Source organism: Aotus nancymaae, unplaced genomic scaffold, assembly GCF_030222135.1.
Source record: "Aotus nancymaae isolate 86718 unplaced genomic scaffold, 86718_ANA_hifiasm-v0.15.2.pri h1tg000043l, whole genome shotgun sequence".
Taxonomy (NCBI): domain Eukaryota; kingdom Metazoa; phylum Chordata; class Mammalia; order Primates; family Aotidae; genus Aotus; species Aotus nancymaae.
In genome coordinates, this window is record NW_026988457.1 from 7,714,847 (window position 1) to 7,739,544 (window position 24,698).

At 35.9% G+C, this 24,698-nt stretch overlaps 1 protein-coding gene across 11 annotated transcripts in view; it reads left to right on the plus strand.

Moving 5' to 3' along the window:
* Positions 1 to 24,698, plus strand: part of NBEA (neurobeachin) — a 743,003-nt gene that overhangs the window by 680,040 nt on the left and 38,265 nt on the right. For all 11 annotated transcript variants that reach the window (XM_012465562.2, XM_064361756.1, XM_064361759.1 and 8 more), the window contains one exon: positions 20,015 to 20,182. In XM_012465562.2, coding sequence (XP_012320985.2) covers positions 20,015 to 20,182 — 168 coding nt within the window. The remainder of the gene's footprint in view (positions 1 to 20,014; positions 20,183 to 24,698) is intronic.

The following is a 24,698-nucleotide window of genomic DNA, read 5'->3' on the forward strand; positions in this document are numbered from 1 at the left end:
ATAATTCATATCCTATACCAAGTCACTCATCATTTAATAAAACAATGTGTATTAGTCCAGTCACAAAGTTACGAAACCATCACCACAATCAATTTAAGAGCATTTTTATAAGCTCATAGAGAATCCCATACCTTTTAGCATCTTCCCTGGTTTTCCCTGATTTCCCTGTTCCCCCCAGCTAGCCCAAGGCAACCACGAATCTACTTTATATCTCCATAGATTTGCCTATTCTAGACATTTCATATAAATAGAATCATAAAATATGGGGTTCTCCTCCCCTTCTCTCGATTTTATGTCACTTTTCTTTTGCACTTCACTGTCAGTCACACATTTCCTTCTATTTTGGAGCTATATTTTCTGTCTCTAAGAACGATTTCACTTTTAATGTACTTTATTTTAGAAAGTTGCTGATGTAATATACCTATGCTTAAAAGCATCATCTAGATAATCTGCAATCTGGTCTCCCCTCCTTTTTTTTTTTTTTAGTTTCTCACTTCTGAATCTGTTAAATTGGCACTTTCATATATATGGAGTTATTTCATACTATTCCCTTGAAGAATAGCTTATTTCTTCAATTTTATATTTTTAATGTGAAGGACATATTTCAGTAATATATACATCTGAAAATTTATTTCTTTGTAGAATTGGTATTCCATCACCACACTATCCTTACATACTTGAATGCTGTCTATAAATATCAGTGTAAGGATACCAGCTGTACAAACGCAACCCTAAAAGCTCACTGTATATCAATATCTCTCAGTCGCATCATTCCATTGTAGCTCCAGAGCTCAGAACCCTGCCTGGCACATACTAGTTGGTGAATTAATGAATTATAGAGGTATAGTAATCTCATTGCAGTCAGCATATAGTCTATTAAGTCCAAACTAGTCAAAACTGAATGAATCCTTCACTCAGGCAAGCAAAGTAGCCAATAATTGTTGGACCAATGCTTTTATTGGTCATACTATTGAACAGAATTATCATATGGGTGCTGATAATACGTGCCTCTTACCTGTCAGGCATTAGGGTAGGCACTTGATTTTTTTTTTAACATTCATTTTATAGATAAGAAACATGAAGGCCAGACATGTTTCATAATTTATCCATGGCAGAGCCCAGGTTCAAGTACAGGAAAATTTTAACTCCAAAGTCATACTCTTTCCAGTATGCCCGCTGCCTCTGATATTATCTCTTCTTTGTGAAATTCTTTGAGATTATTGAATTTCTACTTTAGGTTTATAATTGTCAATCAAGACCTTATTTATTTCCTTTAACATTGTGGATATGGTTAATGCAGATCATTCACAGATAAAGACTGCAAGTTTACTAAGCTTAAATATGCATTAAAGAAAAATAGAGTAGTTATCTTTATTATCCACTGGCTCTCTTACATTTATTAATTTGCTAATGTTTTCTGATAATGTACCAGGAAATGTATATGACAGCTTTTAGACTTCTAAATATGCAGTGATGCAGACTGGATGAGCAGGAGGCCACTGTTGTTTCCCAGTTCCCAGACTAGGCCACATTGCTTGCTAGGAGAGAGTACTATTTTCAGTGGTACCTGTTCCATTCAGCATAGAGATAACTTTAGGAAAGGGATTTGCCTTCTTAATAAAAGGCTAAGAGTTTGAGAAGAAAGTTTTAGGATGAGGGAACGTTTGCTATGATACAGAGAAAGGACATAAGTTTTTAAATATTGGGGAAATAGACTCTCATTTATACAATCTAATTAATGAAACTGCGTATGGAAATCATAGGGGTATTTGGCGTTAGCATTTTTGAAAGCAGTTATCTAAGATCAGTTTCTCATTATTGTTACTTAAACAGAGACTTTTTTGTATTGAGAAGAAGGCATTGGAGAGAGACTGTGAATGTCTCCTTTCAGTTTTTGCAACAACTCCTTTATCTTGCATTACCAATAGCAAATTTCAGAGAGAACAGGAGTAACTAAGTATTTTAACTAGTACTCAATTATAATGTGTGTAAATACTTCTCCAGACAGAGAAAGCCTGGGCAGAATGCTGTTTGGAAATAGGAACACAGCTAGTCAGTGGTCTTGGTGAAAAGCTACCTGGTCTGTAAATGAGCCAGTCATAAAAAAGATAGGTGGAAGTAAAGGTCCTCAGTGATATCTCTTCTTAGGAGTATGTCTGCACTAAAGCTTCCAAATGCAGACATGGGAAACAGTGGACTAAGTGGTCAAATGCCTCCAGATTCGTCCACTGAAAAATAATTTGTCCGCTATAAAAAATGGTCCCCACAGTTTTTTCTCCTTCTTATTGTCCTCTCTGCTCATAGCTCACGCTGTCTTCTTAGCTGTTATGCTGTGTTCATTGCTTTACTTGATTAATAGACATGGCAAAACAGGACTTTAAAGATAAATTGGCAAAACCTCATCCCTACAAAAAATGCAAAAATTAGCCAGGTGTGGTGGTATGGTGTCTGGTCCCAGCTACTCAGGAGGCTGAGGGGGAAGAATTATTTGAGCCTGGCAGGTCGAAGCTGCGATGAGCCAAGATCGTGCCACTGGACTCCAGCCTGGGCACCAGAGCAAGACCCTGTCTCAAAAAAATAAAATAGAATAAGATAAATTGGCATTCAACAAATGATGCTGGAAAAATTGGTGCTAGAAGAGTTGGATATTTATATGCAAAAAAGGATGGGGAAGGTTTCAGTCCTTGTATCACACCATATAAAAAAAAAACTCAAAATGGATCATGAACCTAAGTTGGAAACCTTAAATTATAAAACATCTAGAAGAAACAAATATGAGGAAATCTTTGTGACCTTATGTTAGCAAAGATGTTTTAGATATGGCAACAAAAGCAAAACCGATAAAAGGAAACATCGATATACTGGACTTTGTTAAAGCTTAACTTCTTTGAACACTAAGAAAACTAAAAGACAAGACACAAGCTGAGAAGAAATATTTCAAAACACATCTAAGAAAGGACTAGGATCTAAAATATATAAAGAGCACTCAAAAATCAATAAAAATAAAACAATATTAGATGATTTTTTAAAGGAGGGGCAAAAGAATCTTCAGCAAAGAAGATATATAGATGGTGAATAAGCACATGAAAAGCTGTTCCATATCAAAAATTAATCCACAAATTAAAATTAATCAAACTGAAACCACAGTAAGCTACCATTACACATTAGAATGACTTTTAAAAAATCAAAGGGGGAAAAAAAAAACCTTGTACATTCCAAGCCCTGGTAGAGATACATAATAGCTGAAACTCACATATCCTGCTGGTAGAAAACAGTTTGGTAGTTTCTTATAAACACACATCAGCCGTACAACCCAACAACCCTACTCCTTGGTTTTAACTCCCCAGAAATGAAAATTTATATTCACACAAGTACATGAATGTTTATAACAGTTTTATTTGCTTTCATCAAAAACTGGAAACTACTCCAATATTTCTCACCTGGTAAATGGATAAACAAACTAAAATAAGCTATGGCAACTCCATATTATGGAGTACTAATTAGCCATAAAAAAGAACCAAGCAGTGACACATGTAACAAAATCACTTTCTTGCTGTCACTTAGATGATACCAAAACATTTTTAATGGCTTTATTAAAGTATACGTTATATATCATAAAATTTACTTGTTTTCAGTGTACAATTTAATGATTTTTAGTAAATTTTCACAGTTATATGACTATCACCATAGTCTAATCTTAGAATATTTTCACCACCCCAGAAAGATCCCATGCCCACCTCCAGCCCAAAGCAACCACTCATCAACTTTTTATCTCCAAAGGTTTGCCTTTTCTGTATATTTCATATAAAAATAGTCATACAATATGTGTTCTTTTGGGTTTGACTTCTTTTACTTTGAGTAGTTCTTGAGATTCATCCATGTTGTAGCATGTATTAGTACTTTGCTCCACTTTTTACATAACAGTATTACTTTATGTGGAGTATCACATTTTGTTAACCCATTCATCAGTTGGTCAATATTTGATTTTTTTCTACTTTTTGGCAATTTTGAGTAATGCTGCTATGAACAGTCATATACATTTTTCTCTGTAAACTTACATTTTTATTTATTTGGAGTATAGACCTAGAGTAGAATTGCTGGATCATATGATAAATTTATGTTTAACTTTTTAAGAAACTGCCCAACTGTTTTTCAAAATGACCTTACATTCCCCAGCAATGTATGACATTTCCAGTTACTCCATATCTTCACTCCCACTTGTTATTACCTGTTTTTTTTCATTACAGCCATTCTAGTGAATGTGAAGTAATATCTCATTACAATTTTAATATATATTTCCTAGTGACTAATGATATTGAGCATCTCTTCATGTATTTATTGAATGCTAAAACATTTTTAGATTATTTTTAATAAAACATTTAGTGATTCATTATAGACACAGAATTTGTGTTCTTCATAGTCAAAGAAGTTTATATGCCCTCAGAATTAATAATTTTATTACTGATGTGCCTAAATGAAATAAAAAAGTCAGTCTTGCTTTTAAAGACAAATCCCCAGGACAATATCATACCCCAAATTTTTTGAACGTAAAAAAAGCTAATAATGATTATGGATGAGAAACAATCAAATACTTACTGTTGGTATAAGCTAAACAAGGAAGACCTACCTATAGCTGTAGAAAATGCTACATTCAACTAGTGTGTTGGGTTGTAATGCAATCCAACTAAATAAACTTTCCAAATAAATGAAGTTTCTAGGTTTCCCTAAGTGAGAACCTTTGTGAAGCATTATGGTTATCTGTTAAGTTTTATTTTATTTTTAATTGACAGTTAATAATTGTTTATTGGGTATACTGTGATGTTTTGATACATATATACAAACCAGAGTAGTTAGCATATCCATCATCTCAAATATTTATTATCTCTCTGTGGTAAGAACATTCAAAATCCTCTTTTTAAGCTATTTATATATATATATACACACACACACACACGTATATGTATGTAGTTATTATGTATGTAACTACATAGTTATAATTTATATAACTATTTATATACAGTTATTATTAACTACAGTCACTTTGCTATGCAATAGAACACCAGAGTTTATTCCTCCTAACTGTAACTGCACCCGGTGACCAACATCTCCCCTTTTCCCATCCATATCTCCCCGTCAGCCTCTGGTAACTACCATTCTACTCTCTACTTCTATGAGTTTGACTTTTTAGATTCCATATATAAGTGAGATCATACAGTATTTGTGTCTATGTGCTTGGCTTATTTTATTTAACATAATATCCTCCAGGTTCATCCATGTTGTCACAAATGACAGAACTTCCTGTTGTTTTTTAAAGCTGAATATTATTTCATTGTGTATATATACCATATTTTTTAAATCCACTCATTCATTGGTGGACACTTTGGTTGTTTCCATATCCTGGTTATTATGAATCATGCTGCAGGGAAAATGGGAATTCCTTTGGTATATTGATTTCAGTTCCTTTGGGTAAATACCCAGTGGGATGGCTTGATTTATATGGTAATTCTATTTTTAGTTTTTTGTTATTTGTTTGCTTCTTTGTTTTGAGACAGGGTCTCACTCTTGCCCAGACTGGAGTGCAGTGGTGCAATCAGTGCCCACTGCAGCCTTGAACTCCTGGGCTCAAGTGATCCTCCCACCTCAGCCTCCCAAGTAGCTGGAACCATAGTTGCATGCCACCACACCCAGCTAATTTTTAAATTTGTTATAGATATGAAAGAGTCTTGAACTTCTAGGCTCAAATAATCCTCCCATCTGAGCCTCCCAAAACGATGGGATTACAGGCATGAGCCACAGGGCCAGGCCTGTTTTTTTTGAGGAGTCTCCAAATTGTTTTTCAAAATGTCTTTACTAATTTATGGCGCTACTAACAGTGTAGTTGTTCCCCTTTTCTCCACATCTTTGCCAACACTTATCTTTCATCGTTTTTATTATAGCCAATCTAACATGTGTGAGGTGATATCTCACTGTGGCTTTAATTTGCATTTCTCTGATGATAGAGATGTTGAACATTTTTTCATATGTCCATTGGCCATTTGTATGCCTTCTTTTGAGAACTGTTTATCTTAAAACTTTGCCCATTTTTAATAGGGCTATTTGTTTCCTAGTTACTGAGTAGTTTCAGTTCCTTGTATTGTGGTTATCTTTCTAAAATTTACTACTACTTTGTTCCCTGCTTTTTTATACAAAGGATGATACCTAATTTTTCACTTTAAAAAGTTGAGTTTATCATCTCGAGTACCCATTGTTATTCCATGAAGTGATAAAACTCCATGTCTATTATTTTCTGCTTTCTTCTTCAGACTGTCAGCTGTCAGCACAGTTCCCTTTAATATCCCTCAGCCATACTGATGAAAATTGGTTGTTTACAATCTCTTCTAGACTGCAAAACCAGATAATTCATTGTATCAAGGCCTTATGATAAGGCTTAAGAATCAGTCAACTGCTTAGTGAGACCCTACAGGAAGTGTGAATTTTGTAGATCTGATAGGGAGTGACTTTAGCTTCTACCGCAAGTTTCATTGGCCACTGGATGATTTGGAAGTTGTGTATTGAAAGATAAAGTGACAAAACTGTCTTTAGTAAGTGAATGTTACTACAGGCAGCACCAGGTTAACACTCCTTCTTACATGCAAATAGCTGTCTGGCTGGCCTAGGGCACTCTTCTCCCCTAGTGTAGCTGCTTGGATTTCTTTCTCTTCTTTCCTCATTCCAAGACTTACTTTCTGACAACTGCTGCAAATCAGAATGGATACCCTAATCTTAGCCACCTTACCCCATGCCCTAGTGATAGTCCTTAGTCATCCCAATATAAGACCTGACCAGGATTTAATAATGGCAATGATAGTGCTTATAGCCTATGCCATTTTTTGAGTGTTTATTCTGTGTCAGATACTGTGCTAGAACTTCAGGTGGATCATTGTTTTAATTCTTAAAAAAAAAATCGCTTTGGGAGGCTGAGGAAGGTTGATCGCCTGAGACACGCGTTCAGGACCAGCCTGGGCAACATGGTGAAACCCCATCTCTACTAAAAATACACAAAAAAAATTAACCAGGCATGGTGGTGCATAGTCCCAGTTACTCAGGAGGCTGAGTGAGAGAATCACCTGAGCCCAGGTGGAGGTTGCAGTGAGCCAAGATCACACCATTGCACTCCAGTCTGGGTGACAGAGTAAGACCCTGTCTCAAAAAAATAATAATAATAATAAGCTGAGAGAAGAGAAGTATTAACCTGAAACCTATTGAGGTAATTTTTTTTTTTGAAAGAGTCTCACTCGGTTGCCCCAGCTGGAGTGCAGTGACACAATCTCAGCTCACAGCAACCTCTGCCTCCTGGGTTCAAGTAATTCTCCTGCCTCGGCCTCCCGCGTAGCTGGGATTATAGGCGTGCACTACCACCCCCAGCTAATTTTTCATAATTTTAGTAGAGACGGGGTCTCACTATGTTGGCCGGCCCGGTCTCTAACTCCTGACCTCAGGTGATCTGCCCACCTCAGCCTCCCAAAGTGCTGTGATTACAGGCGTGAGTCACCACACTTGGCCCCGCTGAGGTAAATTTACATGCCAAATACCACCAACTTATCAAGGTGTCAGTGTTCTTATTTATAGTCTCCAGGATAGGTAAGTGGTGGCAAGAGGAGCTGTGGAGAAGGAGCGGGTAAAGAAGAAGGGAAAGAAATCAGAAGCCACTTCCATGAGGTGAGCAGAAGATGGGAAGAAATGAGTGAGAATTGATCCAAGACCAGTAGCATGGTCCACCCCAGCAGCTATTGAGACCTGACTGTCTGTGGTCCCTGTTTCTGTCTCTCACCCTCCACCCTCACCCAATAAGTCTTCCTTTCACTGCCAGGAAACCCTCGACTTACAGCTGAGGAAGTACTAGCTTCCTCTGCCCATCTGGTATGAGAGGAATGGTGTCCTCCTTCAATTCTACAAATAGAAGAAATGATATTCATTTACATTCTAAGCTTTGTAGTCATGGGATTTTAAAGCTGGAATACACCTTTATTTGAATGAGCAGACTGAGGCCTAGGAAGGCAAAGTGGTTCATGGAAAGTCTGAACCCAAGTGCTTTTCTAACCATGCTTGGTGTCACAGGTTGGAACTCTGAATGTAATGTCCCCTAGATCCATCTTAAAGTCTGTAAAATTCCACCTGTATTTTGAATTAAATATGACTTTATAGATTGACTTGTGAATAAAACCATAGTAGAATAATACTGTTTCTACTGCAACATATATTCCAATCACCAAATTATAATGGAACTTTGGAATATCCTGTTTGTTGTTTGCAAACTGTCTGTATCTGTGCTTGGATGGCCTCCAAACACCTGATTGTGACCCAGACTTACAATTCAGTTTTCATCGGTGACACTCTGGCCTATCTCAATATACATGTGATCACTACACAGGTTTTCTTTTAAAAAGTCTCTTTAAAAAACATGATTCTCACCAGATGGTTTCATGTCATTCATGTTTTAGAGAATTAACAGATTATTCATTGAAAAGAATCGCCTGCAGAAATGGTTTAATAGTATAAAGACAATTTAAACTCTGAAGTAGGTTTTCCCTCTTACTGTTAGAATAAAACACAGGAATAGAAATTTGGAGTAACAATTTTTAAAATCTGTAATTGCTCAGAGTACTTATATTGCACATAAATTAAATATAACAAATAACTTACTCCTGATATCAATATGACCAGTTTAAAAACTGACTTCTGTTTATATATACTTCTTACCTGTTGTAACTTGTCTTTGTAACATCTGAAGTACTGATAAGCAGACTTTTTAATCAAAGTATGCTTCTTTAAAATAAGCCTCACTGTGTAGCATCCCTGTAAATATATATTCATCTAGCGAGCTGTGTGCAGTGCACCAGGAACTGTAAGGGTTGCATATGTAATTCAGTAAAGCCACTGTTCCTCAAATATTTACTCTCACATATTCAAAAGAATTCAGTTTTATAACTGACTAATATAAGAAAGATACTTATTGTGTATCTCTGGAAATATAAAACATTCTCAGAAATGAATAGTCCATTTTTATTATAAGTATTAAGTTCCAACTTGTGTTCATGAAAAAATGAAAGAAGCAAGGCACTGCAGTTTCCCTATATTCTAAACCAAATTCCTGTTATTTCATCATAGGAATTAAGGAATCTGGTAAGACTTGTGAACTGAACCTTTATTCCATGGAGCAAAAGGCTTTATACAAAATTCTGCATATTCAGGGTAATTAAACTGCCCCAGTCTTTGTTCTCTGCATCACCTGGAAGCAGTGCTAGGTGACATGGATTGCATGTAGCAGTGCCTCACTTGAAAAGTGCTTGTTTCCATGTTGTGCTTCTTCATTTTCCATGAAGGAACCCTACAGAATAGAAGGGGACAGCTACCTTATGTATCAGCAAAAAGCTGTATCCATAACACGTATAGCAGCCATTCTTAGTTGCTTCAGAATTAGAGCTAAAGGACAAGCCCAAACTGTTGCCTCTGGGAACTGTCTTAAGCATCACTGCAAAGACATCCTGTGAAATGTGCCTGCATGACTCTGCAGCTGCTACTCTCTCAATGTCTCCTGTGCTGCTTCAACTTGAAGTTTTCCTTCATAGCACCTTTTTCATAGTTTGCTCTAACTTCTGTTTGGTTTTCTCATCCTACTTGTGGGAAATGATCATAATGATCTCTTGCAGAAATAATGTCAGCTATCTGTGTTAAAACTAGAAAATGTAGGCCGGGTGCAGTGGTTCACACCTGTAATCCCAGCACTTAGGGAGTCCGAGGTAGGCAGATCACAAGGTCAAGAGATCGAGACCATCCTGGCCAACATGGTGAAACCCTTCTCTACTAAAAATACAAAAATTAGCTGGGTGTGGTGGTGCATGCCTGTAATCCCAACTACTCAGGAGGCTGAGGCAGGAGAATCCCTTGAACCTGGGAGGCAGAGGTTGAGTGAGTCAAGATCTCACCACTGCACTGCAGCCTGGCAACACAGAGCAAGCGACTCGATCTCCAAAAAAAACAAAACAAAACAAAAAACTAGAAAATGTAACCAGTTATCTACATAGGTTCATACTTGCTGAAGGAGTGTTTATTTGATGAGTATTTCTGTAATATACAAAACATAGGCACTAATATAAAATATCAAGTATTTGAATTTTCCATAAATTCTGTGAATATAGGCTTCATTTTTTATGTTGTCTTGTAACTTTAAAAGTTTCTAACTTTATATTGGCTGGGTAATTCATACAGGATTTAGTTCTTATGAAATAGGTTTAGAGAAAATGTGCTCTAGTATATTTATAATTTTGACTAGGATTATCTTCAGTTATTTGAAAGAATTCTTTGTAATGAACCTAAAGTATAAAATGAAAATGTCATATATCTCAAAGAAATGACATTCACAGTGGTAAAAAGCCTCCATTTCTTTGTATGGATTAGTAGTCTATATCTATGAACATTCCCTCCCTCTTCTTTCAAACTATCATTAAGAAATTCAAGGCAAAGATGACAAAATGTTATAAAAAGGGATATCACTGATTATTAAATGTCCAGCCTTATCATTGCATGGCAGCAATTGAACAGCAGGTATTTGATGCATTTGTAGCAGACTTTACATGTCTACAACCTCATTTCCTTTTCTTATTTTTTAAAAATGAAACAGTATTTTGTTGTTTAAGTTATGGACAATAATATATATAATTGGTTAGAATTGTTTGTTTTGTAAATACAGTGCCAAGAATCGTGTTTCACTGAAGAGCTGTGAAATACAAAATTTACTCTCACTGGAAAATCTGGGAAAGTGATATACACACTTTTAGCAGACATTTCAATAAATTCTAAGTGCATTAAGTTTATACATCAAGAATTGGTTTAATTTATCTACATGAAGCTAGGCTTATTACAACTGACTTACTCATGAAACATTAATAAAGCATTGTGCTTAGTTCTAACCTGATTATAATCTGACCTTCTGACAAAGGACAGAAATAGAAAGTATCTCTGATAACATTAACCTAATGCTGGGTTCATCCATCATAATCTAACCTTTTAAAAATTTGTTTAAGAAAAAGGCCCTTTCACGGATGTGCATTGATAATCTCCTCCAGCCCTCAGCCCAACAGATTCCTGGTGCTGCTGGGCCAATTGCAGGCTGTCTGCAGTCAGCAGAGCATGCACAGCAACTGAGGCAGGTGAAGCCAAGTTCCAGTGTGGCTCTGTTCTTATTGTATTGCAGCCTTTACAAAGTGTCTGTATTTCAAAGAAAATGTTTCCTTTTTAAGCTGGGATTTTTTAAGTAGATTAGACCCCAAATGCAAATGAAAACATTTGCATTTGGGGTCTAATCTACTTTTTTTTTAACCCGTAAGAATTTTTGGAAGTCTTATGTAGAAATTTCAAATACTGAGATAAATATCTTGTGTTTGAGTGCCAGCTCTGGAACACCTATTAGCCGTGTGTTCTGCTGAACCCTATTAACTTCAACAGGGATGGTGCCAGGTTCTAGAGGCCAAAGAAGAGACCCAGAGCCAGTAAGTATGACATAGGGTTTTACTGGTGACTTACCTATGGGGAAAGAGTCCCGTGGTAGCAGGCTGACAGGAGACCGGTATGGCTCAGTGGCAGCAGGCTAGACAGGAGAACTGCAACCACTTGCAAAAAGCCTGCTGTTTATATTGCATTTTCACTTTCACTTAACACTCCCCCACCCAACTGCAACAACTTCCATCTGGCAACCTTCATTTAACCCAAAACAAGGGGACTTGATTCCCAGAATGGCCCGTGTACCATGAGATGGGCCAGAGAGGGCTCAGATATTCCTCATAAATAAGAAATGGATCTCCAGGTTGGCCAGGCTGATTCCCTAGCTTGGGACTCTCAACTGCATTCAGGTGTGTCTGCCATAAAGGGTCATTCTCAAGGTTTGCTCAAGTCATCACTGTCAGGTGCAGCTTAGCATATACCATGACACTTGGAAATAAGACACCCTATCTTTTGGAACTGCAATGTCCTCCTTATTTCTAAAATTGAGGACTTATTCATTCCAAAAGCCTTTACTGAGAGCTAGTTATGAGCAAGGCATTATGGAAAATACAAAGAATGGCCATGGGTCCTACTCTAAGTAAAGCTAGAGAAATTCCTCCATTCATTCCACAGTTATAAAGGGGACAACATGTACTTTCATCCTACTTTGGGCTCTTGGAACACAAGGGTGAGTAAGTGGCTTCAGAAGGTGCACTCTAGTTAGGAACACAGACAAACAAACAGTTCCAGTAAACACTGATAATATTTATTCAGTAGATACCTGTTGAGTGTTCTGGGTACTGTTTTATGTGTTTGCAAGGATCCCTGCCCTCCTGGAGCTTACTTTTGATCAAAGGGAGACAGGTGATAGACAGTTTTTTAAAAATGAAATATCTAGTATGTTAGAAGGTGGTCAGTGATAAAAAATAACACTGGACGGAAATGGGACCAGGAGTACCTGCAAGGGAAAGAGGTCAGGACAGTCTCCCTGTAAAGGGAGACTAGAGGTAGGCCTGGAGGAACAGAGGGAGGGAGCCAAGTGACTCTCTTGGGGAAAGAGCATCTTGGGCAAAGGGAACAGTGGAGCAAAGGCCCTGTGTCAGGGATGTGCTTGGCAAGGAGGCCAGTGGGCAGCATAGGGTGAGCAAGTTGGCACACAGTAGGAGAAGAGGACTGAGTAGTAATTGGGGAGCATCACACAGGGTCTTGAAGGCCATCGTAAGTACTTTGCCTTTTTACCCTGAGTAAGGTGTGAAGTCCTTGCAATGTTTTGAGTAGAAGAGTGATTGATCTTCCTTATGTTTTGAAAAGATCACGTTGGCTGCAGTGTTGGGAATGAATGATTCTGCAAGGGTAAAATCAGGGAAATCTGCCAGAAGGTATTATGAGAGATGATGGTGTCTTGGACTGGGGGTAGCAGTAAAAGTAGAAAGAAGTTACTGAATCTGGGTATATTTTAAAATGTGAACCTATAGTCTCCCTCTGGGACTTCCTACCAATGGCTGTTTTCCCTCAGGTTTCTCTGGTCTTAGAGAAGCAGGTAAAGTGTGGAGGATGATTGTGTGGAGTAGTGATGGCTACAGCAGCAGAGATAGATAAATCCATCTTAGCAAAACATGTTAGAGAGTTCTGCTAAGTTGAAAGCATGAGTGTTTAGTGCCTGTTGTCAACTTGGCTCTTGAGCAGAAATTCTAAGCAGAGGAAAAAGCCAGAGTCAACATTACAGTCCACTATACTGTAATCTTTGTCAGGACATCAAATGCTTATTCATCTATGTGCCCTCCAAGGCTAACATCTGACATATGATAGGTGGTCAGTAATTTGGGGCAGGAGAGAGATTAGACTATATTCATCTTGTTTATTTACATTTCAGTGGGATCTGCTGTCAGAGATCAGAGGTTTTGTCTTGTTTATCACAGTATCCCAGGGCCTAGAACACTGCCTGGCACATAACAGGTGCTCCACGTTGAATGAATGAATGAATGTTCCTTCTGTTTGAAATGCTCTTCTCCCAGATGTCCTTACAGTTCATTTCTTCATTGGGGTCCTTACTGGTCACAAACTCAGGGAAGCCTTCCCTGGGCTCCTCCCCTAATTTAGCAATCCTCCCCCCACTACACATGCTCCCTAACTCCCCATCCTGTGACACACCCTGTATCTTACTAATTATCTTAGTTTTCTGTTGGTCTCCTCCCACTACAGTGTAAACTCTCTTGCAGGGACTTTGGGTTTTTTTGTTCACTGCTATAATCTTATAGTCTAGAAGAGGGTCTGTCACAAAGCAGACAGTCAATCAATATTTGCTGGGTGACTGAATGAGCTTCTTCCCCAGCTCCGCCCTCATTCCTGACATTTCTTTTATTCCTTCCTCTTGTGACCATCACATTTTTTCCATTGCTTTAATTAATAAATCTATAAATATTTATTAAACAATTGTTACCCAATGATAGGTTAAGAGTTACGGGAAATGCAAGATAAGAATTAAAGTCCCTATCTTCAAAAGGCTTACTTTCAAGTTGAGGATATACTGTTAACTTTTGTAACAATGAAATGCTAATTGGCAATCATCCCATTCATTTGTACACTACCTCAGTTTGTTGTAAAATGATTTCACAAGTAAATTTGCATGTGTTGTCTTCCTCTATTAAGTAACAGAATGATACTGATGAAGTGTTGAGTAGAAATTCATTGAAAAAAACGTGAGAGCTGAGAACACAAGAAGCAAACACTGAACTTGAGTAAGAAGGATGGGTAGGTCTTCAGAAACAAAGCGGAAAGATAATGCTTTCAAGTTACAAAGAAAGCAAATGCTCTGAGGTCATACCAGCTGCTGTGTATCCAAGGGCTGGGAAGTGTCTGTACTAGGGGAGGGAAGGATTTATATCAGGAAGTCCTGAGGAACAGTGGGAAAAGGTGGGATGGAGGTTTGAAAGGCCTGAGTCAGACAGGTTATGCTAGGAGGAGCAGTGGCAGTTTGGAAATAAAAAAAGGCAATGCGGACATGATGGCTTGACAAGTCTGTCGCACAGGCAGGGCACCAGACAGATTGGATTACAGAAAAAGTTTGAAGTCTGTTGTAGTAACCCATGTGGAGAGCTATGAGGGCTAGGAATAATCTTCTGTATTATACAGCCAGTAAACAGTCAAGTACTAGAATGATTTAAGCCCCTCAAAATAAACATCAAAGACAACTATATTGTCTATACTTAAAACAGTTGAATTATTGAAGTTGTAATAGCTGCAACTTCAGTTTAATTATGAAAAGAAGCTGGCATAGACACTACAGCAATGACAGTATGGCTTTCTGAATATCCACTTGAATATACACAACTCTACTTAGAGAAATTTTTAATCCCAAAAGCAGATTTTTGAGGTAATGAGAAAAAGGGGTGGGAAATAAATATTTTTGCTCTGGTCTAGAAGAAGATATGGGTATTTAATATTCTTAAATTTTAAAATTCAGGATAAATACTGTCATCTCACAGTTAAATTCAGTAGCCTACTTTCTTTTATCATAAATTTCAGAGAAGCTTTTCTTCCAAACCTGCTAAAGAAAGAATTCTGTACCATCTAATACTCACAGGACAAAATAGAAATTAGAATGAGGGAAATATTATCCATCTAAGAGATATCCTCTCTAGTTTAAATATCACTCTTTATTTCCTTCCTTGCATATCCCTAGGGTAGAGCTATGGATTGAGAATTGGTTTATCTAGGCTTAACACAATTGTTTCTGCCTTTAGATATGCAAGTGGAGGGAAAAGAAAGCTGCTAAGACCATTATGACACTAATAGCTTAGTAATCAAGTATTTCTTTCTATTTTTCCAATGTAGGCGTTGTACTAAAATCCTGTTTCAAAGTGCAAAATGGGTTTGTATATAAAAGAACAAAATAAACAGATACCAGTGACCGGTCAATAGTGTTCTTCAGCTTTAGATAAGTTGTTATATTTTAATTATTGGTAGCTAATGTTCCATTCTAAGATATTCATTTGATTTTGAACTACATTTAGCTTTTAAATGTATCTTCTTTTCTTTCTGCACGGTAAGTAACAAGATAAAAAATCAACAAGACTTAGTTTTACCTCCTACCTCATTATTTCTTTGTCATTTAATTTTATAACAAAAAGATAAAATTATTTAATTATAATTAATTATCAATTGATTCACTATGCTGCTTCTCTAATATATAGAATAGTGTAAATAGCTATAGACATAAATATTTTAAAATTTAATTAAAGATGATTGTGGATATCTATGAGCTAATAAATTTTAAAACTGAGATGAAATTGATGAAAGCTGCGAAAAATATTTAAAATGTCAAAATTGAGACTTAAAAGACTTATGGAAATTTAAATGGTAAAATCTTCCCATCCCCCCCAAAAAATTCAAGACCTATATTATAGTACAGGTAAATTCTACCAAATTTTCAACAGATAATGAATTCCTTTTCTTATACAAACTGTTCCAGGAAACATGGAAAGCTGTCCAGCTCATTCTGTGAGGCTAGTGGGATGTTAATTCCAAAAATACTGAAGGGGAGAAAAAAGGGAGAAGAAATTAAGGCTCATTTCATGTATGGCTATAAATATAAAAATTCTAAATGAATTATTATTGCTACTAAGTGTGTGTGTGTATATCCCTCTGTGTGTGTGTGTGTGTGTGTGTGTGTGTGTGTGTGTGTGTGTGTATTGCATCAGAACTAAGTAGAGTTTAACCATTAAGATCGGGAAAAGGACGGGGATTTTCCATAAACCACTGCTGTTTTACATAGTTCTTAAGGCTAAGAACAATTCTATAAGAAAAAATGAAGAAGTTGTAGGTATAACTAATAAGAGTTGCTAGAAACACAATCAACTTTTAGGAATCATTAGCATTGTTCTACATCATTGATAACCAAGTATAAAAAATTGTTTTTTAAAACATAACAGTTGCATCAAAATTTATGAAGTATCTGGGAGTAAATTTAACCAAGAAAGATAAAACTTTTTTGGAGAAAATTTTAATTTTTAACATTAATAAAGGACATAGAAAATGATCTGTATATATTGAGCTATTTGGGGATCTTGGATAGTAAAACCTAATGTCAGTGTTCACAAATTAATTTATAAACAGATTGGCATTTCAATTCTTTTAATATATCTATACACTTACTGTAAAAGTTACAAAGAAGAATAAATGTTCCTGAATAGCCTAGTTAATCCTGAAAAAAAGAATAAATTCTACCACATATTGAGATATATAAGAAATAAAGATAATTAAGATAAGAGATATGAAAAATATAGAAAGCTGGACACACACATTTGTAGACATGATAGATACATAGAAGAGAGAGCAAAAGAAAACAAAGAGTGAGGAAGGAGGCTGGGCTGCTTCTATGTAGATTATGATATTATCTGTAAATAATGGCAGTTTTGTGTCTTTGTTTCCAATATATATTCACACATTCAAGATAACACAATACATCTCTGAGAAAAGGAATTTTTGTTTAATAGTAGAACTAAAGACCAAATGTGAAAAAGCAAAACCATAGATATAAAGCTAATTGATCAAAATATAGTTATCTCTGTAATTCAAGACAAAACTCCAAAGCATAAACATTTTTAGAACATAATTTGACGATCTCAAAATTAAGAAAATACATGCAACAAAGAACATGGATAAAGTTAATAGATACATGACATTTGGGAGAATGCATTTGCAGTGTTTCAAACCAACAAGGAACTCTTATCTAAAATATATAAATCAGGCTGCGTACAGTGGCTCACATCTGTAATCCCAGCACTTTGGGAAGCTGAGGCAGGCAGATTACCTGAGCTCAGGAGTTTGAGACCAGCCTGAGCAACATGGCGAAACCCTGTTCCTGCAATACAAAAATACAAAATACAAAAATTAGCTGGGCATGGTGGTGCATGCTTCTAGTCCCAGCTACTCGGGAGGCTGAGGTGGAAAGATCACTTGCGCCTGGGAGGTGGAAGTTGCAGTGAGCTAAGGCGACACCACTGCACTCCAGTCTGGGCGATCGAGTGAGATCTTGTCTAAAAAGTAATAATAATAAAATTAAATACATAAATCAACAATATAAAGGCAAGAACCTCCATTGTTTAAATGGGCAAAATATAGGAACAGGAAATTTATAGAAAAAGAAACCCAAAAGACCAACAAGCATGTTAAAAAGATGTCAAATCTATTAGTAATTAGAGGAGTAAAAATTAAAACAATGAGATATTATTTTGTATCTCTTATACTGGCCAAAATTAGAAACCTGGATAATACTAAGAGTTGATGGAGATCTGGACATAGAGTGTCAGGCACTGCTAGAGAGTGGGCACTGATGACTCACATTAAGTATGCACTCCCAGTTCTACTCTAGATTATAAATCCCAAATAAATTCTTACAAAGATCCAAAGGGGCCTTTATCCAGCCTTGTGTCATGGGGATTAGAGGCAGCCTGGTGTTTGTTACCAGGGGAGTTTTGTGCAGCCACAAGAAGCAATGAGCTAGTCACACAGTGACACAGGTAGATTTTTAAAATAATACTTAATGAGAAAAGTAAGGAACAAAATGAAATTTTTAACCCTATATATTTTTAATAGTTCAAAAGCATATCCACAAAAGAATGAGTAATATTTTATAAGGGTACATGTAAACCAAAGGAGAAACATTAAATACATTACAGTTATTGCCTACTGTGGTGGAAGGAAATGAAAATAGGAGATGGAGATAAAAGAGAAAAAATATGTTTTAAAAGCTCAAATTATTGAAAAGTCATCATTCCCACTGCCACTCATGATTACATTAGATATTTTATTCAATAATGATTTTACTCTAATAGAGATAATAGTAAATTTAATCAAACCTTTCTTTAATGGTATGTATAAGATATATTTGTAATGAATACTGCTTAGCTTGATCATGTTGGTAAAATCTTCCTTTAAATTATATGTCTGATTCCATAACTAATTTGAATTCCTGTGAATAGACTTGAGCAATAATTACTCAATAATGAACCTCTATTTATTCATTTTTTTAAATCCTTTCGTTTATTGTATCAGACACTGAAAATGTTACTAAATAATTAGACTGACCTTTTTTCTTAATTGAATAGTTGTAGAGAATTGACAAAATCATTTATACAAATTGACCAAACTAATATAGACATAATACAGAATTTTAAACATCCCTTCTTTCGTACATTTGTCTCATTTCCTATGTTCCACTCTGAACTGTTATTTCAAGATCGATGAGATAGACAGTATAGACGTTCTGTTTAGCTTTAGTATGGAAACTCTGTTCTTTCATAAAATATCATTGTTTACATTGCTGAATGAGAAACATCCACACTAATTAGTGTAGAAGAAATACAAAAAAAATTGAAAGGAGTAAATCAGGAAAGGGTTTGAAAGGAATAAATTACTAGTTCCATGTGATCACAGGAGAAGTTGAAAAGTATTATTTATAATATTTTATATACTTTAAAAATGAAAAGCAGTTTTCAGTGATCTAATTTAAGAAATAATTTATTCATTAAGTGAATTCCAAATTGGTTTCAACACCATAGAAATCACAGAGAATGACTTTATTCACATATTTAGTGAAAGCCATAATTTAGAAAATTGTCTTATATGACTATGCATAGCTGAAATTTACAAAGCTAGATGTACAGCTTTTTTTCATGTTGTTGAAATCGGTGTCCTCTTTAAATCAATAGGAATTTGATGATAAATGACTGCAGTGAGAGGCGTAGTGAGCCATGTACCATCACTGCTCATTTCACGAACCCGAGCAAGACTTCCTACCTACCTGTCAAGATACCTCTAGGAAGTGTCTGACGACTTCTTAGGATATAAAAGGGCCTTTATTTTTCTTCTGTTTATGGAAGCTTAGTGTGGCCCTTGCCTCTTAGAACTTTACATTTCTTTCCCATTAGCTAGCAAACATCCAAAATTGCCCAGTGATTCCCAAACTTTATAATAGCTGAGTTAATTCAGAGCAGAAGAAAGACATTCCCTTCTAGTCATCTCAGAGGTAAGCTGGAAGACTTCAGGAAGGAAAATAAATGTATTTCAGAGTTTCTCATAAAATTGCTTAATTTCAAACTAATATTTAAAAATGAGAAATGAAATTATTGTAACACGGTATTAAAAAGAATATTTTAAATTATTTTTCTTTTAAACATGAGTATGTTTTTATAAGAAATTTATTTATATTTAATTCATATTGTGTACATAATGGAGCCAAGAGAAAGTTTAGCATTTTAGAAAGAGAAAATTTTCATTTAGGTCTCTATATTTTCATTTAGGTCTCTGTACAATACTACTGGGTAGTATTTTTCCGTTTCTAGGAACTGAAGATCTGATACATATAAATCAAGTACAGAAATGTAAAGAGCATATTCTTCTTTTTTATACATAATATTTCAAAGTTAAAAAAAAAGATATGAAGGTCTGCTAAGTTTTCATGGTCTCTCGTTTCTTTCTTGACTCATTTCAGGCCCTAGAAAGTGAATTTGTTTCTTGCCAACTTCATCAGTGGATTGACCTTATATTTGGCTATAAGCAGCGAGGACCAGAAGCAGTTCGGGCTCTGAACGTTTTTCACTACTTAACTTATGAAGGCTCTGTGAACCTGGATAGTATCACTGATCCTGTACTCAGGGAGGTAGGTGTTAAGTCCCATATTATTCCAAAAATTTCTGTCATCTCTCAAACATAAATTTGATATTCCATCTCTTTCTGTATAATATTTTTTTCAACATAACTTTTTACAAAACATAGATTTTAGGTTCTTGACATATGTGAAAAAATTGAAAAAAGGCCAAAAACAAGTAATGAGATCAGTGTGTGGTTCCTTTTTAAACTGCAGACATTTTTAATATATTTCTATACCTATATTTTATTTTTCTTACTTCAAAATCTCCATTAAAATCTTTAATGCTTTATGTGTGTTAGTAATAAATGAAACCTAGCTGAATATTTAAGTATGAATATTTCACATTAAAATAATCTGCCAGTGTGGCTATTCTTAAAAATAGCTGGGATTACAGGCTTGGTGGCTCATGCCTGAAATCCCAGCCCTTTGAGAGGCCAAGGCGGGAGGAGGGCTTGCATCCAGCCTGGACAACATGCTGAAACCCCATCTCTACAAAAAAATACAAAAATTTCAGGATGTGGTGGCACAGGCCCACTACTCTGGGGGCTGAGGTCCCAGCTACTCTGGTGGCTGAGGTGGGAGGATCGCTTGAGCCCAGGAAGCAGAGGTTGCCATGAGCCAAGATTGTGCCACTGCACTCCAGCCTGGGTGACAGAGCAAGACCCTGTCTCAAAAAAATAATAAATAAATAAAAGCAATATTTCCACCTTCTAGATGGAATACTCAAAAAGTGCATGAATGAAATAGATGCAGTCATGCTGTTTTATTCTTATATGTTCTCAATTTGAAGTGTTTATAGCTAACAGTTGGAAATAATGTGCTGTAGTATGCGTATAGTATTTTTAGTGAAAATATTCATATAAAATATTACTTAAATCACTTCTACATTGCACAAAATGATTTCAGATAAGTGGAAACAGTGAAGATGCAACAGCTGCTACATAAGTGTTGCTTCAAGGAAGCGATATCCCAGTCTTCCATTCTACCAGATATCTGCCATCTGTCGTATGCAAAACAAGTAATCATTTCTACATCTCCAGCCAGTGGAATACTTTTTTTATGTTTTATTTTAGAGGTGGAAACTTGTAGATTTGAGAAATGAAGCTCTACGAAAAAATTTGCATTTATAAGTTTATTTCTTATATACCTCTATAGAATTAAAATGACTCCATTTGTATGGTTCAAGCAGAGAATAGGAAAAGGAAGGAAAGAGCCTCATAATCATTGATCTTGGACCCTTAGGGCAAAATAGTCTGAGAACACGTTGCAAGCTTATTATCAGGGGCAATATTGTACCATATTGTGTGCACAAGAAGATAAAATTATTGCCTGAAGCCAAGAGAAAAACAGAGAGACAGAATGAATGAATGAAAGAGAAGGCAGGTATTATGAAATTGGCTGGTGAAATGAGGAATTTTCTCTACAAATCATTATACTCACCCAACTGAGTACCCTCAATTGTGTATAAATTGTAATCAGATTATTTGGTAGGAGATAATTCTGAGCTTAATTATTCTCTTAAGTATACACCCTTGCTTATCACATGCCTATTTTATTAAATACTTTATAAATTAAATTATTCTTTTAAGACTAATACCTTTTAGAATCAGAAAAAAAGAAAACAAGTGTAATAGTTCATCCTTGTATTCCAAGAACAACTCTAAATTGTCTTTTGACTTTTAATTGTCATAGACATTTTTGCTTCTGAACATTTGTTCAGAACATTTTTTACACATTATAATAAAGCTCTGTTCTTATAAGGAAAGTTGCAAGTTAATCCTTCTGGGCAAAATAAAACTACATTAAGCATCTTATACATGATGAAAGGGCAAAGCAGCATTAAAATTGACAGAAAAATAGATTTTTGCAATTTAAATGAGGGTTTAAAAAGAGACAACTGAAAGAATTTGAAAATGGAATTAAAATGGAAACCTTCTTTACATGGAAACTTTCTTTACATGGATACAGTGTTCATTATCTGAATCTTATCAAAATACTTGTTTCTACAAAAATAATGTGTCAGTGCTTTGGACAGTGAAAAAAATGTGTATAAGGCTTGTTAAACTGTAGAACTTCTTAATGAAACATTACAAAGAAATGTAAAAATTAAAAATTGCTTTCTATTGAATGGGAATGGTTCAAGCATATGTTGGCTTATTCTATAGATGGTCTGAACAATATCTTGTATTACAGCTTTATTACCTTCTAGTGATGCAGACTGTCTACTGCTAGGGTGCCTCAGCTCAGGACTCTGTCTCCTTTCAGCATGCTCATTCAAAGCACATAATTGCCAGACACTCAGGTTTCATTAGAGAGACCTGGAGTCATACTGTGAAATGTATGTTCTTTCTCCCCAAACCTTTTGCCCACTTCCTCAACCCTATAATTCTGTGTCAGTTCTTAAAACACTACATGTGAAGGAATGCATACCTAGAATACTCTTACCTCCCTTCCCCCAGCCTGCAGAGGCCTCAGCACACACCAGCAGAGAGGTTTACCGTGGACCTGTGTGGACTCAAGATTGCTTAGGAAGGGCCTCTATCTCCTTGTGACCACTAGGGGGCCATTTAGTACAGTGTAGACATAACAGATTAAATGATTTCAAGGAATGCTAGTTAATTTCCCCTCTCCCATTTCCCACCATTTGCCACTCTAACATATTCCCGTTGCTGTTAATGCCAGTTAGCCACGTAGAAGCTAACAGATTCCCACAAAGACAGTTCTGCACTAAAATTTAAGAATGTGAGAAATAGTGTCCTCCAAAGGATGAGAGCCCGCCTGAATCCTGTGAGCTGGGTAAATGAGGCTGAGTTATTCAATTTCACTTTACCTCAGTTGCTCTCTCTGTAAAGAAGGACTAATACATCTATGGTCGTAACAAAGAACCCAGATAAGATGCAATGAAGTGAAGCATATTCATTATTTAGTGGTCTTTTGTGTGCCCTTGCCTATTTACAACCCCTACGATTAGACCATCTGAGAGGCACAGTACCTTTCTTTAATACATTCTTGTTGAGTTTTTGGAGGTCTTGTACTGCTGTGTCGTGACTTGAGAGAGTTGATTCCCACCTAAGTGGTTGGACACAGGCTCTTGGAAAAAGCAGAGTTTAAAATATTAACCATTTTCTTGAGCTCAATACATTTATTTTATTTGGTAATGTTTATCTTAGTATTTTTATAATGCAAAGATTATACATTTCATATAGATAAAACCAAAGGAAGGCTAATTATAGTTACACTAAACTCCAACTAGCCTAAGATGGATTTTTTCATGCTTAAATTAGGCACTAATTTAAAAAGAGACATATTTAATATATGAATATATATGTCTCCTTTGTAAAAAAAAAAAATTCTATCTGCCTATAACTTTGAGTTTTGAAGTTAGTGCTAAAGTTTGAAAAATGGCTTAAGGTTATTGATTCATTTTTCCTTGACAGGTAAAATCATGAAGCAGCACTAACCATAGCAATTATGGCATTAAAATGTCAAGAAATTAGAGGTCAGAATAACAGATAATTTTCTTCTCTATGTCAGATTGAAAATTGACATTCTTTGACAGTTTAGGAACTCTGGCTGAGAAAATTATGACAGCTTAACTTATTTTATACTTGTAAAGCAGTAATTGATAATAAACTTTATCATGACAGCCTCTGGGCAGAAACATGACAGTACAGTTCTGGTACAAAGCTCTTCTTAATATGTAAACACTAGATCTGTTGGATAGTAGATGTATTTAAATTGTATTAAGTCTTGGCTTACATCATAATCTTCTATGCTCTTTTTTCATAGATGAGCTCTACTATTTGAGCAGTGTTTATCCAGCATGAGAAATGATATTTTTTTCTTATCCATTTTTATATATTAATAAAAATTATATGATTTGATTTATATTTTTACTTACTAAATGATGACCAAGAAACTTCATCCTATGACCTGCTTAGGAAAGAGAGTATTCTGGTTGGTAAGCATTTAGTCCCATGGTTTTCCAACACCTTGATGCTCAAATGTGGCCCATGGCCCAGCAGAATCAGCATCACTTGGGAACTTGCTAGAACTTCAGCCTCTCAGGCTTCTCCAGCCTACTAAATCAGAAAGTGCATTTAATGAGATCTCCAGGCAACTTGTTTGAGACATTAACTTTTAAGAAGCACTGCTCTACTAAAGCTGTATTAGACTCATTTGGAGAGCTTTTTTTTTTTTCCCTACGAAAGTCAAGAGAATAGTATAATGAACCTCCATGTACCTATCACCCAATTTCAAAATTTAAAACCATTTCATCAAAACCTCACCCCACCCCTGTACTTTTTTTTTTTTTTTAAGAGACAGTCTCGCTCTGTCTACCAGGCTGAAGTGCAGTGGCGCCATCTTGGCTTACTGCAACCTCTACCTCCCAGGTTCATATAATTCTCCCACCTCAACCTCCCAAGTAGCTGGGATTACAGGCACCCACCACCAAGCCTAGCTAATTTTTGTATTTATAGTAGAGAAGGGGTTTCACCATGTTGGCCAGGATGGTCTTGAACTC